The 17,302-nt window shown below is 41.0% G+C and overlaps 1 protein-coding gene across 1 annotated transcript; it reads right to left on the minus strand.

Moving 5' to 3' along the window:
• Window positions 1-433: 433 nt before the first annotated feature.
• On the minus strand, window positions 434-16,009 carry tmod2 (tropomodulin 2). The gene is made up of 10 exons (XM_034108058.2): window positions 15,879-16,009; window positions 9,486-9,706; window positions 8,420-8,576; window positions 4,657-4,779; window positions 4,342-4,416; window positions 4,133-4,263; window positions 3,943-4,050; window positions 3,705-3,848; window positions 2,955-3,099; window positions 434-2,351 (listed from the first exon to the last, which is right to left on the minus strand). The coding sequence occupies exons 2-10, from the start codon at window positions 9,609-9,611 to the stop codon at window positions 2,320-2,322; spliced, it is 1,041 nt and encodes a 346-aa protein (XP_033963949.1). The 5' UTR covers window positions 9,612-9,706; window positions 15,879-16,009; the 3' UTR covers window positions 434-2,319.
• Window positions 16,010-17,302: the final 1,293 nt, after the last annotated feature.

The following is a 17,302-nucleotide window of genomic DNA, read 5'->3' on the forward strand; positions in this document are numbered from 1 at the left end:
TCTACATATAAATATGTAAAATATATAAACAATTAAGTGGAAATTTAAGGTTCATTATTGACCTTGGAAATTCTCATTTGACATTAAAATGTTATCTTGTTGTGTTAGTTATTAAAATGTTATCTTCGCACTATTTCTCAGACTTAAAATCCTGCACAGCTTCCAGCCTGTTTTGGTGGCTTTAATCAGCAAATGCAGTTCGCCCCTTTGTCAACAACTGAGCGTCTCCATGACAACGGAGGAAACTCCATCGAAACCAACAAGATGAAGGACAAAGCTAAGGACGTTTTGGAAAAGAGGAAAAGAGAAACAAATTGTAAGGAACGTAGATTTATTTTCTAGAATAAAAGCTATGCAACTGGTTTAATATTAACTGCTGTATGAATACATTTTAAAGATTTATTAAGAAATTAATTAACACAATGGCACATAAGAGTATGTAAAAACATTTATTGTTGAGGATATCTTATATTCAGCAGTGCTTTTTGACCAGTCCTGTGGGTTTATAATAGTACATTTTCTTTATATTGAGTCAACATCTAGAGTTGAAATTTAAAGTAAAAAAACGAGTTGTGTGGATCTAAGTGGTACACACATAAAAACCTGTGTGAGTGTGTGCACTTTGAATTTGAGATGGCATTTTACAATTAATAATATACATATTATGAATCACAGACCACTTTTAACAAGCCCAGGCAAAGAAGCAGTTTTCCACTTAAGCTGACTGTCCACCATCACAGCACAGTAATGTAAAAACAAAAAAGGTCCAAGAAGAAAATACGAACAGATATGAGCAGGTAAGAAGTACACAGATATAAAACCCAAAATTATTTTCCAAGGAATGTGAGGCTGTTAAGATGAAGTAACATTTGTGGTCGACAGAAACATGATGTGATGTTCATGCCAGCATATTGTTCCTATTACACACAGTATATACAAGTTTCAAGTAATCCTGAATTAGTCCTGTTAATCTCCTCTCAAGCAGGTGAGTGTACCTCAGGAAGTTCAGTTTGAGGCACACATAGCATGTTGTTATCTGTTACATAAGGAATTACATGCTACTGCTGAGAGCCAAGGGAAGTGTGAACGAGGGAAAGTGAAATTTAAGATCGAGGAGAAATAGTTCACAAGTAGCCGCAGCCTGTGTTCGCAGACTCCTCCTCACATCTCAGTGAACTACTTGCTGAAAATTGTGCTATAAATGGCCAACAACATGAAAATAAATAAAAATGTAATGGCATGATGTGATCTAAACAATGTGTAGATAATTGTTGTTTCCCTTGTGTGTACTGCGAGGAAGTGACTGTCGCTGACAAAGCCAAAACCAATAACCGTTACCGTAGTGATACTAACCAACAAGTCTTTGGCATGGTTAAGCATAAGAGAAACCCAATGTTACAGCATCCTTTGTAAGAGCAGGCAGAAGTTAGCATCCTGTTCTTTTCACAGTACACCTAGTTGTATTTCATGTTAAGGACATTTAAGGAATTTGAACAGTATGAAGATAAGATCTTAAGCTATAATGAAACCATTAAGTATTATAAAACATTAAGCATTGATACGTACAGTATTAAATTCATGTAAGGGGGTGAGCCATCAGCTGTTCTGAGGCCTAACCGTTACACACACCAGCCGGATAAAGGCGATGGACCAACAACTCCAATCGACTACACCCCCATGGTGACTTATGTTACCTCATGATACCTTATGTTATCGTACAGCTGTACAGTCGGATAAGGTTTGCAGTAGCTGTGTGTCTGACTTTGTCACGTCACTTCCTGATGCTTAAGTCTTTCTAATGACACACTTTGTTGGTCTAATACGGGTAATATACTTGTAGCTTAGGCCTCAAACTATCATAGTAGAGGATACAGGACTCTTAATGTTATTGTTTTTTGACAAAAGGTGTAATTGTTTCTCTGTTACTTGGTCAATTTCATGATTACTCCACAATGATTATAGAGTAGTATAAAAGGAAAGAAAAAAACAATTAAAAAGTCTGGACAAATCGCATAAAGGCTCAAAAAACAAAAAGAAGAAGAAAGGAGCAGCTGAAATGGAATGACTAAAAGCTAATCAGATTTACACCTTCAATAACAACATAACAATAATAAACATAAGTATGAACATTTAAATGGGATAGGGCAATTCCAGTTAGTTCCCTTCTTCTCAGATGTATGTTCGGGTTGAGCATGCCTTGCCCTACTATTTGGCACAAGACTTAAGTTTCCACACAGTGAGATGAGACCAGGGCATTGGCTGAAATTATTCCACATGGTGAGATGAAACATCAGGATTGGCTGGGAGACAGCTCCGTCCCTACACGTCTGCTTCCACTCGCTTCTTGCGTACTACAGAGGAGAAGAAGAATGAAAAAGAGCAGGAAATAATAGATTTATTTCCACAAAATCAATTGATTGACAGAGTAAATACTATAGAAATCAACAGACATGCTGCACAACCTTCAACCTACACAGGCCTGTTAGTTATCATGAAAACAATCAGTGAGTCCTGATGAGCTATGCGGTCAAAGTTTAGATCCATATCAACAGCATGTGTCAGTGTGTGCAGGAAACAGGAAGTGAGGTGAAGCTGTGTGATAACACCGTGTCAGTCTCCATACTTTGTTAATTCATTCAAACACTGCGATGCAATGACACACTTGCAGTCACACCCATGCATCAGACCTGAGCTACCTGAGCGACTCTGACAGGATGAGGAGCTAAAAGAGAGCAGAGGCCGTCACTGAGGACTGACGTCTTGTCAGAAAGAATAACATTGTAGATACAGGTGCCAGGGAACTGTTGACTCATTCTCCCAAAGACAGATATACCAGGTGGAAGATGACATCATGGGAAATGTCTGTCTGTCTGTCTGTCTGTCTGTCTGTCTGTCTGTCTGTCTGTCTGTCTGTCTGTCTGTGTGTGTGTGTGTGTGTGTCAGGTGAGTCATACCCAGGTCATTGTTCTTGGTCATAGCTGCAGCAGCTCTGGAGCGAGGTCCTTGCTGGTTGAAGCGGTAGCCAAACTTCACTACGGTGTTGTTTTGTTCCAACATTTTAGCCATCTCCATCTCTACAGTAGTACCCAGCTGCTGCCTCTGAAACACAAACAAATACAGAAGTCTGATTATCAGTCAGAGCCACTTTGGTTTATAATCGATTAGGAGTAACACCTGGTCCATACATAAGGTCGAGTTATGTTTTTTAAACAAAGCTTCATCAATACACAAAAAGCGTTTTAGGTGATTTTGTAAACTTTTGATTTAAGTTGTTTTCAAGCTTCCTTTACCTATCCTCTTCTGGAAACTATCAATCATTTATTTTCTTTCTTTTTTTTAAATCACTGCTTTGTGTTGTTTGACATTTTCTTCCAATGTACGCTGCATGACAAACAATTTCAACTTATTTAGGCTGTATGACTACTTTATTTAAAAATAATATATAGCCCTCCTTTCCGATCCTAGTGTGCTTATATGTGTGTATGTGTGTGTGTGTGTGTGTGTGTGTGTGTGTGTGTGTGTGTGTGTGTGTGTGTGTGTGTGTGTGTGTGTGTGTGTGTGTGTGTGTGTGTGTGTGTGTGTGTGTGTGTGTGTGTGTGTGTGTGTGTGTGTGTGTGTGTGTGTGTGTGTGTGTGTGTGTGTGTGTGTGTGTGTGTGTGTGTGTGTGTGTGTGTGTGTGTGTGTGTTCACAAAGCATCTGGTACCTGGTTGTCTATCTTGATCTCTGTGAGTGTGTCGTTGTCTCGCAACGCATCAACTAAACTCTGCATCCCGGCCCCGGTGATGAAGTTAGACTCCAAGTTCAAACTCCGCAACGTCTTGTTCTCTCGCAGCATGTCACTGAACACCTGCGGGGGAGGAAGAGGAAGGAGGAAATATGTAAATATGGAGTTGTCAGGTGTCCACAGACATATTAACAGCCCACACGCAGCTCTCCCTCACCACAGCGACTGGGTCGTTACTCCGCGTTGCTGCCAGGCTGAACTTCTTGACGCTCGTGTTCTTCTCCATGGCTTTGGCAAATTCCTTCAGTGTTGGAATCGGGATGTTCTGGAAAAGCAACAAAGAAACGCTGTCATCGGTCCAAAGATAGATAAGCATATAGACACTGATAGCATGAGTTTCTGCTTACCTTAATGTTGTTGAGGTTGACCTCTGTCAAGGAGCTGTCATTGCTTTTTATCCTCTGCAGAGTTTCGTCAACATTAGTGGGATTGGGAGGCTCATCAAATACTGGGGTCATCTTCTCCCCTTTGATCACATCTAGAGACACCCAGGCAGAGGTCAGGTTAACATGCTACATGCTTTGAATAAACAGTTATATTCAATGACTGTACTTACTGTTGTAACCCTCTTTAGATGAGGTCCCATCATACGTCTGACTACTGGTGACCAGCGTATGAACACCCAGTATCGCTGTGAAACAAGTCAGCAGCCGTGGGCAGAAATCAGTGTAAGCACGTGTTCAGTGAATGAAAAGTAACTCAATCTAGAGGCCATAGCAGAGAAGAGGTTTTATTTTGCTCAGTTAGCCCTTTTATTCCCCTATCAACACCAACAGTAAAGGAAGGAGGCCTGGGAAGGACAGTCAGAGACCAGGCTCAACAGGCCCTTTCACAATGACTACTAAGCTCTCTCAAAGGTGTTTCTTCTTACCTGCTAGATCACACAGTTCCGTGTCTGTGGCGCTGGACAGGGCTTCCTCTAATTCTGGATCGAGGGTTGTGATTTCCTCCTGGCGTGTTTCTATTGGTCTCTGCTTAGGAATGAATACTTTACCTAGGAGGGAAAAGATGGTGAGTGAGTCAGCCCTCATAAACATGGGCGGGCAATCAATTACAGAGACTTCAACACAGACGGATGAAATGAGTACATGATGCAGGCAGCGTCAGGCTCTTTGAGAAGTTACACAACGTCACATTTATATAAAACTGTTCACTTTTTAATAATGTGACACATTGTTCTACATACATTGCTATCCTCTTGCCTTGAGCCAGTCACACGTTTGCAAGACTGCCAAGTGCTGTCTGCGTGTGTCCAAACATGCCCAGATCAAGCAACTGTATGATTATAAACACACATACGTTTGGAATTGACACCAAGCAAGCGTTCCCTCTCCAATGCACATGCCTCGGCTAGTTTACTTAAATCAAGCTTTCAGTTACTTAGATAAGGTAGTAGATACCTTTGACACATTCGGTCAGTGTTTCAAAACATTAAACCTACCCAATGTTATGGAATGAAGAAAAAAATAATCAATTGAAGATTTTTGTTTAGGCCAAGTTAATAATGAAAATGTTTCTGAAGTCTGAACAACAACATGTGCCATTTAAATAAGACTGGGCCTCCTGCTATTTCACACAACATTCAGACCGGCAGAACTCAGTCTGGCAGAACTGTCTCACAAATTTGGCATCACCATGGTAACCTATCTGAGGCAAGAAACGGAAAGAGCGAAGGAAGTCATGGAACAATGAAGAGAGTCTAATCTGAACCGCACTGCTGGAGCAACACACACTGAGAGACCATGCAGTGGGTGCCATTTGCTCCAATCTGCCCGTCTCCTTACACAAAAACACCCCAAGAACAGGCAGCCCCCCCCCCTTCCATCCCTCCAAGTCAGTCAAGCTAGTCAAATTGTTCATACTGGTCCCAAATGGGGGCTCTGGCACTTCCTGAGGGCCAGAGAACAGTAAAATACAGTCATCGGGCCGCCTCCTGTGCCAGTCCCTCTGGAGAGACATTTAGAGGCAGTGCTGAGAAGACGGAGCCAAGAGACAGACGGGCCTAAAGTCCTGTCACTTGTATTGATCCCACATGAGAGTATATCATGGAGTAAACAAACTAAATAGACCAAACAAGGCAAGACAATAACGCAGTGTCTGCTCGACACTAGAGATTATATTCAGTCAGGCAACAGATTGTGACAAGTCGTGCATTAATCGCTGCTATTCACAAAAGAAGAACACATAACACATCATAATACATCATCATAATACATCGCATGCTGAAAGCAGTACTCTAATGTTGTTTTTAATGCAAGACAACAGTACAATACCTAAATGATAATTCCAGTCGATTACGATTTGGGTCTGTTTTTGAAAATGATTTTATTGGATTAGGATTACATTTTAGATGCTAATTGATTAGCTAAGTGATATACAGAAATATAACAAAGGAGAACAAGCCTTCTTTGCACAGAAACAACTGTTTGAATGGAGCAAGGGAGATGTGTCTGTTGAATCGTTCTGTTTGTGGAAGGTTAAAACAAACAGTAGTCCAAATAAGTTTCTTTAAATCACAGATAAATATGCCAAACAAATTAAATATGATGTAATCAACCAGAACAACCCTATTAACTTAACATTTAGTACATCTTTAGCAGATGTCATTTGCAGTACCACGTCCCTGTTACACATGGCAAATGCTTTTAATGTGAAAGCAATTTATTAAAAAAAACCTGTATACTGGAGGCGTGTGATAGAGCTGCTCTGTGTTGTCATTGGTCAACCAGCCACACCCTCCACTGTAACCTCAACAAACAAGATGTTTATCAGACTTGAACAGAAGCCTTCCCTGAACGCTTTAATTACGTGTAACAAGTTATATTCCTTTACGCTGACGCATGATGATAATGTCAACTTAAACCTCAACCACTGGAAAATACAATCACAAGCATTCATTCACCAATCCCCATCCAAGCAGAACACACATGTCAATTAGAAAGACAAAACAATGGATTCTAGCACATAGTAAGAAGTGACTCGTATAATAGGGTGGTTAAAAGGCTGCAGAGGGATTTAAGCAGGCAGTTCTTCCTCTGAATAATGTGTGTGTTACTAAGAGGAGACACACACACACACACACACACACACACACACACACACACACACACACACACACTCATGACCACATTATTTATCAGCAGGGGGTGAGTTTAACAAGGGGAAGAGCTGCATTCCACAGAACCACCACAGTGATTTGTTTTCCATGTTGTCATCTGGCGCACACACAATCATGCGCGCGCACACACACACACACATTCAAACACATCCGGAGTATAATTTCTAACAGACCAGGGTTGGGTCAGGGGTAAGATGTCAGCTCCATTTTTCTTCTCTGTAAAGGGAGTAGGGTTAAGATCTTTGGAGATCCCAACAAAGACAAGGAAAGAAAGAAAGGAAAGGAAATCCTCTGGACAAACATGTATAATGTTGCTACACTCTCTATGCTAAAAAATATTTAACACCTCCTTTTCCCTCTTCTATCAAGTGACTAGATGACTAAACGTTGGTCTGAATACCAGTTAGACCAGACCTGGTTTCTCTCAAGAATATCAGGTTTATTCCGTTTTTAAAAAGGAACATTTTGTCCATTACAAACTCAGGAGTCCTCTGACAAAGGAATTCCCTCATCCCACATTCAAGGCCTTGTCTTTAACCTCCTTCAATGTCAATGCTAAGGGCTTGCTAAATAGCCTTGGTATATAACTGTGAGTAACACATACAACCACTGCTCTAATATAAAGATTAGTGCTGTGCCAATAGCTTGGCTTCGAGTTCTGATTATCTGCCAAACAACTTTACATTGACACTGCGCTTCCTTGGGTCCAGAGCAGTACATCTACAGTAGCATGACAAAGCTGCATCGCCCAGCAGAGCATAAGGATGGTTTAGCTCAAACAAGCATTGAGCCAGGGTGAGCTCTCCCCAGCATGCTAGGTGGGGTTAGAGTTAATAACTGGTCTTCACTCAATTCACAACAGAGTGTGCACAGAACACGCTTTTAACACATTTCCCCCTTAGATCTCAAGAGCTCGCGCTTAACACTGCACTTCCTTGGGTGCTGAGTAATACAGCCGCACAGTGGACACTTAAAGAATCCCTCCCAGTAAAATAAGCCTCAAGGCTCAGAATTGCATAGTTATGTTGGAGAAAAAGTCATCAAGTCACCGTTTACTCATCTCGAGAAACTAAACAACTAAGTGAACAGTGGATTCAAGACATTGAATGCTAACGTTGCCTCCTCCTTTGACACTCTTTACCTCCTATCCCCTGGTACAAGCTCACCTCCCCCACACTGCTGTGTGTTGCATAAGAGCAGACATGCATTACAAATACCTGCATAGACAGCAGAACAGTAATTACAGCTGTGTGTCTGAACCTCTGATACAGACCCACACACAAACCGACACACTCCTCATCCCCTGAGAAACACATCACTAACATGTGAAAGCACCGCACTAGTGATGTTGATGAGAGTTGCACAATGTAACAACGTATGGCATCGCTAGTGGAATTTGTTTTGTTTAATAAATGAAATGTTAATATAAAGAAAACACGTTACAAAACGTTTTGACTCTTGATTTCTTGTCATGGGAAGCTTGCAAAACTGTCAATATTCTTGTTGGGAAACACACCTTTCCTCTCCCCAGTGAAGGACACTACATCGTCTCGGTCCTTGTACTCCATGGCTTCCTTCTCCAGGTATTTGAGAAGGCCATCCCTGCTGAAAGTTCCTGTCTCTTGCTTGGTCGTCTGGTCCTTCTGACGCATGCCCGCTGGGAGAAGAGCATTCTGAGGAGAGGAGACAAGGACACATATTAGACCCGTCACCGGATGAAGACTTCAATATAGACCATAGACCATATAAACAGCTTTCTAATTGGGTAATGGGTAAATGTAAAATGTGGGTTTTTAAGCTGTTTATGTATCTGTATGTCTTCAATATGAATAGAAAATATCCATTGTTGCAATTACATTCATTGTTAACACTGTGAATTGCAACTATGCTGCCCAATTCAGCTCATGTCAGTAGTAGTATAACTCAAACCTTATAGCAAACATTATAAAATAATAAAAAAGTAATTATTTAGGTTAGTCGAAACTTGGGGGAAGATGTGGGAAAACTTCAGAGCTTTTTTCTGTGAAACTACTTTTTATTAATATGTTCCCACTATAGCTGACTGTTTCCTGTGGGCCATGAGGGGTGGTTTATTTCACTCGGCTTAGATGGAATTTAAATAAAACGCCCAGGCGTCTGGGGGGATTTCATTATACTCTCTTTAGCTCTACTCTACAAACACTTGGCAGCCTGCGGACAGAGCTGCTGCAGCGGAGAGATGTTTCCCGCATAGAGGCTGGGGACAGGGACGTGTGCAGAGGAGAAATCCACCCTCGATTTGAAGATGTGATGTTCAATGAAACTGTGATGATGTGATATAATGTGTATGTTGATGGACTTATTCCCATTACCATTTCTAGCTACTCACCAATGTCCACTTTCTACGGCTCACTACACTCAACCGGCCTAAACTAGTTTGTACCAGGTACAACTAGGTGTATCTGTTAAGAAAACTGGGGTATGTCTGTGTACCTTATTTGAGAAAATGAATTACAAATATATTTTGACTGCATACATTTCCCATGATTCCCTTTGCCACAGAACTCCCTCCCACTAAAGAGTCCCCCTCACTGTGTCCAGACCTCAGGGTCCATCTCCTCGAGGGCCGTCTCCAGCTGTTTGAGCTCCTCCGCCGACAGGTTGTTGAGGATCTCATCTTCGTCGAGATCCTTGTACTTTTCCAGGTCCTTCTTGAATGACAACGCCATGGTGCGGGCTAAATCTTGCTTTGCAACACTGAACAGCAGACCACAGCCACAATGTTTCCTCTCGAGCTCACTGCTCCGGACCAGGGCGAGGCTACCTGTAGACCAACACACACATACACATTCATGATGGTGGGGCTTAAAATGTGCTTCATTTAGCTAATTTAAACAATGTAACCTAATTATATCCAAACAGAGAGAAATGTTGATCTCCTCCCTGTGAAACAATAGTCGATCAGCAGCTGGGTTGGGTAATGGAGCCTTGCAATGATGCAACACACACACACACACACACACACACACACACACACACACACACACACACACACACACACACACACACACACACACACACACACACACACACACACACACACACACACACACACACACACACACACACACACACACACACACACACACACACACACACACACACACACACACACACACACACACACACAGAAGAACTTTCTCAGGCTCAGAAAATCATCAGACCACTCCCACGGGAATCAGCAACAACTTTGTGGTACTTTGGAAAACATTAACAACTTAACAGAAGAAGCTTATCCTACGTGGGTCAGGGCTTCGTGGAGTAAACTGTAAGTAGATAAGTTAAGATTAAATAAAGCTGAGATAAGTGGAACAGTGAGAGATTCAGTGTGCACCCCGTCAAACAAAATGAGGAGGCTCCAGCTCCCTCTCCCACGCCACAGCCCCAACACTCAATGATCTCATGACTCCACAGATGGTTTTATTCCCAATCACACACACGCTTCACTTTACACACACTTCATCTTAGGCTACACTGTCCCAAATATAATCAAGGCAAAAATAAACACTTCTTTTAAGAAAGACAAAGCTTTGTTTTACATTTCAGTTAGTCGACACTCTAATCCAAAGTGACTACGTGTAACTACATACACCTCCTATTCACGTCTAGTGAGAAATACAGCAACATCTTTACACTCTGTAACAGCAGAAAAAATAACCTGTGCTTCCAAGGATTCTTTCAACTTTCAGTGCCATTTCCCCGGAGCTGCCCGAGTGGTTTCTTTTCTGAGTTCAGAGGAATTCCCTGAGAGTCTGTCGCTGAACTGTTCACTGCTCCACAATCCAGCCTCTAATTCTTCCCCTCATCTCCTCCATTAGACCACTGCAGCAGCAGCTACACACATATATTTCTGAAATGGTTATGAGAGTCATAGCAGGGGCAATTGCCAGCCTGAGAGCCAGCAGATGAAGCTGGGCTCAAATGTCAGTGCTGATTACTTTAATCAAACCTTATGATATAATGTGCAACAATAATAATGTCACCCAAATGTTCCACCAGTAATGTAATGAGATAGAGAGTCAGTACAGTACAGTAAGCACAGCACAACTGGGAGGAAGGAGAGCAGCCATTTAAGAAGCAATGTAGCTAAGCTAATGGTGCTTCTGAATCTGAATGGAATAAAAATGTGAAAATAACTTTTTAACTGAGCATTATATTTGATGGATCAAACGTATCCCATGAATGCGAAACACATGACAATACTTCTGCGTCCACAAAAGCAGTCTTCTGTACTGTGATCGTGGAACAGTGCCAGGGATCGGTTAGCATGACGTCATTCAAAGCCTTTGCTCGCATGATTTGGAAAGAAGGAGTTTTGATCATCTTTCATAATCAACACTCAGATGTTCCAGCGACAGGGACAACCCAGGGAGACTACTTTAATTATCTGAAAGCGATGACATTTTCCTTTGCTAGCCACTGAGAACATAGGAAAAGCAGAAGTTTGAGTATGACTTCTTTGGCCAAATGTGTATGTAACTTAACCTCATATTGAGCAGAGGGCACAATGAGATGACAACTCTGCTGATGGCAGTCTGGGACAAGTGTTAGATGACACACATGCACATAATGCTCTTATGACAAGGTCAGCTCAAAGTAACACCGTTAACCATCTTATCCTACTTTCCACTTCCCTGACATAACTACTCGATGCATTTCAAATTCACCTTTAACAGTAAGGTCCAGTACATTCGAGCATGCACACAGAAGAGTAATGGAGCATGCAGACAGGGGTAATGATGGCTATGGGTGGGCTGAGGCTGCTGTGGAGACACTGAGAGGATCCATTAGTCCGGTCTGATTGATTCCTTTCTCCTTCTCAGCTAATCCTTCAGGACAACAACAGATGGCTCTGAGCCAATAATACACTCACCTTTCACTTACATAAACTGACCAGTTCACTCAGGTACTGTTTGGATAACATAAACATTTTAATAAGGATTGCAACCTGGCTAATTTAAGCAACACTTTAAGATGCATGATCCCATTTACAAAGTTAAATCAAGCCTTTACAGAAAAATCTCATCTACTGTTTGTCTGCATAAAGAACAAATAAACTGCAATTGTGTCCTTGATTGAGCATAGCCTGTTATAAAGTTAAACTATGAGTATGAATCAAAATATGTTTCTTTCCTGGGCAAAGTATTGGCAATGTTCATTAAGAAATAAGGTCACAGAATAGGCCTATGATTTTGTTTTTGTAATCCTCATTGTGATGTACATTTTCGTGATTAACACATAGCTAAAGAATGCAAGTGCATTAGTTTGTAAGAGACTATCGTAAAAAACGAAACTTCAAAATATTTATATAATTATGTTTCTATTGGTATTGAGTTTAATTTGGCTCAATAAAAGAATGTCGGAAGAAATATAAAGTGTTTTATTCAATGAGTATTGGGTTTTATAATGAAACCAGCATCAAGCCAAAGTGAGTACACTTTAATAAATTATTCTTTATTGCATGATCTATCATAATCACAATATATCCATATTTTTTATTATATTATGTAACCCTATTTATTAAATTAAAAGAGGAAAAAGACATACGACATTTATCTCCATCAAGTATAGCTTTTGCTACCAATATCCAGGTTGCCAGTTTTAGATCCCTGAGGAAGAAGCCGTAGGAAAAATTACTCGCAGATCAGAGATGTACAGGAAGCCCTAACTGGTTATTATTATATTATTATAGAGCATTGCCCAGTCAACCCACAAAAAGACTATAGTTAGAATAGCCCAGCTCTGCTACCCATGAGACAAGAGTCTGCACTTCCTCCTACCACCTACCTACTTTAATTCTCTACCATTCCATCTCTCCTCCCTGTTGTAACTCAGTTCTCCTCAATCCTTTTAATCATCCTCCCCCTGAGGTGCCTGGAAGTGTCAGAAATGATAGAGAACACATGGAGAGAGAAATATAGCAACAGAGGGTCTAATCATGCCGTTCACTATAATAAATGAACAAGTAAAAACAATAAGAACATATAGGTGTCACTGAAAGTACATGTGTTTACATATCAATGGACATTTTTGTATTTTACGTGTGGTAATATAAACACATGTCAGAAAAATAAAACAACAATCATTCATGTAGTTCATTCACTTAAGCATGTTGTATCCCTCCAACTTGTGTACAAGGGCCAGACAGGAAGTGGGGTGTTTCTCAAACAAACACACACTATTAGCAAACTACACCGTTTCAATGACACACTCCAGACACACACCATTAATTAATACATAATGAGAACACATTTCAAGTTGTGCCTTGACTCTCATCTTGAGAAGGTTTTGCCCTGGTTTGACTATGAATGATGCTGTCCACGAACAGTGACCCCTTTTTACGCCTTTGTACAAAATGTAAAGACAGATGTTAATCGCTACTGTGACTGTAGAACATCCATAACATTCATCTGGCTGCAACTTACAAATTATGCATCTAATATATCATATTCCAATCACTTGTACTCTTATTGCACTATTTCACTATTTATTTTGTGTTTACTTGCACTATTTTTCAGTTGTATTGTGTTGCACTGTTGGTGGCGCCTGTGACCTAAGATTGTCATCGACATAACTACACTATAGCTATGTACGTATGACAAATAAAAGCCTTGCAACGCACCCATAGCCAGGTTTCACTCACAGAGTGAAAGGTAAGCAGGAAACCAAATCCTGTGTGATGAGCCTGTTTATCTGCAATACTGCAGTGCAGAGCGTGGTGTTGGAGGCACTGGCAGTATCAACACAAATGCCATCTCAGCAGTCACTAGGACATTCCTCAGTTACCTGCTGCACCCCTTCAGCAGGGCAACCTAGCTTCAGGCTTCCAAAAGCAGACGTCCTCCTTAAGGCTGCGGCCCCACGAGGACGAAAACGGCTAAACGCATAGGATTAACGCAAACGCAATCGCAAACGGCTTCCGTCCACATGCAATAATTATCCGGATAGTGTCTGCCCACACGAGACCGCTCCGTTTAGCTCCAACCGCTGGAGAAGCTGCAGTACATATGCAGGAGCCTCTACGTGGCGCTGTAACTTCCTCCACAAAAGCAGCGAAGAAGAAGGTTGTCATGGTTGCCCTTCTGTTTATTCTCCGCGGTGGGGGCCGAGGGAACCGGGCAGAGTTTTTCGCCAGTCAGCGTGTATTAAAGTTGAAATCTTCCGGACAAAATTATAAAAGTGCCGGTCAAAGGTCTTCTTTGTTATTTATTGAGCTTTAAAACAAATGAATAACGACTCTATATAATATAATGATAAAATACACGGAGCCTCTCTTTTTCCTCCCTCTCTTCGGACAGCGCCAGTGTCTGTCTCATGCAGCAGCTCATCCAGTAATCAGTGACCCGGCCGACTGTAAAAATAAACATATTTATAACTAGTTTATGGAGTTTGAGAGGTAATTAAAATAGCTAAGGGTGATGATCTGACTTGAAGTGTGTGTTTTGCTGCAGCGGGAGGAGCTGCAGGTGAGCAGAGCTGCGTGTCTCCGTCCTGTCAGATTAGACTTCACTCGCGAGAGAAAGATAAATAATCTGAATTCAGGGTGCAGTTTACTTTGACGTGGGGGTGAGCAGCAGAGGTGGGGAGAGGCGGGGCTATTGCCTCATCATTATTGCTGTAGATGTTGCACAAACAACTGTAGCATGGTCAATAGCGTCCGGAGCACGATAGCAACTCTGCGATCCGCCATTGTTGTTGTTGTTGGTGGCGAAACACTTCAGCACTGGCGCGGGGTAAGCGGAGGTGAGCAGAATAGGTGGGGAGAGGCGGGGCTATTGCGCAATCACTATCAGTGATCTGAAAATGTCCGTATAGGGCGCACACACGGAGCTGTTTGACCCCCCAGAGAGTGGCGTATGCATTTCTATCCACCTTGGGACCCGTTGTCGTTTCCTCAGTCGTTTAGTGCCATTTTCGGTCGTCCTCGTGTGGCCGAACGGTCTATATGACACTAAACAGTAACGCAAACGACCAAATTCGTCCTCGTGGGACCGCAGCCTTAAGACTTGGACCACACCCTTCATTCACCATTGAGCCCTGCTGGTCAAACTACATTACATTGCATTTAGCTGACGCTTTTATCCAAAGCGACTTACAATAAGTCTACCTTTGTGAACTCACAAATACACATCCATATTAGCTTCTACACAAAGAATGTCACTGTGTACTCAGTGACACATGTACAAAGACCTTGCACCTATAAAACAAGAAGAACTGCTGCTAAAGCCACATCCTTTTACCTCACCGTCCACACTGGTGTGAGTCACCCCACCAAAACTACGTCCTTAAAAAACACTGAAACTCTTGTCTTAGTAAAACAGACAATCGAGGTATTGATGTCCTGGCTGTCAACGCAGTCAGGCGGACAGGGAGGGGCTGAGACGCATTTTTCTTATATTGTTCTTACAATTTGGCACAGTATTACACAACAAAACAAGAACTAGCAGATAATTCGAGGATACTTTATACTGCATAGCACCAACATGTCATACCGCACAACTAATATTATATTCACGTCAATGTATTTCTTTGGTGGTAAGTTAATAGCCCTAACTAATATACAATAATGGTTTCATCCATCTCTTGTGGACACATCGTAACGGTGTTAGCTAACTCGATCTTGACATGTTTATGATTACAACACTCACAGTAAGCGTGTTGATAGTGATTAACATTGCCAGGTAAAATACAACACACGTTAACTGTTAAGCAGTTTATTTGACTATAGTTTGGTAACTTAGCTACATTTGAGTCGGATGCAGTAACACCAGGCGAAACAGCCCTATGACATGTAGCAGCTAACAGGCTAACAGTGGACTCAAGTTGATAGCCGTTTAGCTAAACCAGCACAAGTGACAGTATGTTGAACAGTACGGCTAGCAAGTTCGCTGAATTCACATACTAACTCTAACCCCCAGAAGTATTTATTTTCTTACCTGAGGCTAATGGGACCTAACTAAAATATCTCCAAATATCGCCAGTCTTCCCAATGAAAGCGATGTCTCCAGTGCTTGATTTCTCTCTCAGCCCAAGGGCGGTAACACAGGAAGGGAGAACCAGAGCATTCCCCGAGTGACGTCTGAATTACCCAACAGGCAGAGATTATTTTGGGTGGTAACCAATAGCGTACATTGTCCCGCCCTTTTGCACCGAAACGGACAAATTAGATGAGAGATCGGAAATATAATAAAATATGTTTACACTGTGCAATACTTTATTACTTTTACTTACATTTTCCCTTTATTTATATCCAGTTAACAAAGAAGGAAAGGCTTTATAAATATATATTAAAAAAGATAACATTATTTAAAAAAAAAATGTTATTACTGTACTTAGATCTCAGTAAGTATCTTACCATTAATCATTATTACAATGAATTACATAATCAATTATATGACCACGAGAAGCAGTTATAGGCCCATGAAAAAACTGGTAGGAGGACCTTGAGTTAAGAATTACATTTTGCCCCACCTACTAAACATTAAACTATTATGAGATGAGATGGGTGCTATACTAAAAGTAAGGCTTACAGAACATTTCGTTTTTATCAGAATAAACTAAACCAACAGCCCACTTAAAATAGAGGAATTAGATAAGATATACTTTATTGATCCCAAATTATAATAATATGTACAGTTTTGTGATGTGTATGGTATAGCCCAAAATTACATTTTGCACAAACAACCAAACCCCATTGTTATATTGAAGAGGAGTACAAAGAAAGGTTGAGTGTAATACGTTTATTTTCTTACGGCAAAATGTTAGTGTTTGAAGTGAAGTCTGTTCATGCATCAAAAAAGATGCAAAGCATTTTCCATAGTGCCAAGAAGTTAACCACAAATACCAAAGACCAGACAGACTATATAAACACATGCAAAACTAGAGCATTTCTATCTCTTTTTGTCGTTCGCTACCTCTTTCAAAAAAATATACAGAGTCTAGTACACTATAAACCTTAAATTAACTTTGATTCTAAAGATAGAGGGCTGCTCGTTATTTTCTTTTTTTCAGACTGTGTTGCACAATAGAGGAGATAGGATGTCTTGTGCCCTGTTACAAGATCCCTAGCATGTAACACTACACAGAAACTACAATCCACTAGAGGGGTTGTAATGTACTAAAGACATCTTTACTGTCATTTTAATCCAGTTTTACAACAAAGGATAAATGCAAATACAGTAGACCTCTGTCTGCAGTAATGGCTGAAGGTGAAGACAGGGTTTACTGCAGCATGATGTCATAATATTGAACCATTAATTTGCTATTTTCTGGCCCACAAAGATAATTCATGTGCACAATACATACATGACTACAAGCATAGGGTACATCAAACACATATATAAATTAACCAATAACATGA

This window comes from Pseudochaenichthys georgianus, chromosome 3 (assembly GCF_902827115.2).
Source record: "Pseudochaenichthys georgianus chromosome 3, fPseGeo1.2, whole genome shotgun sequence".
Classification (NCBI taxonomy): Eukaryota; Metazoa; Chordata; class Actinopteri; order Perciformes; family Channichthyidae; genus Pseudochaenichthys; species Pseudochaenichthys georgianus.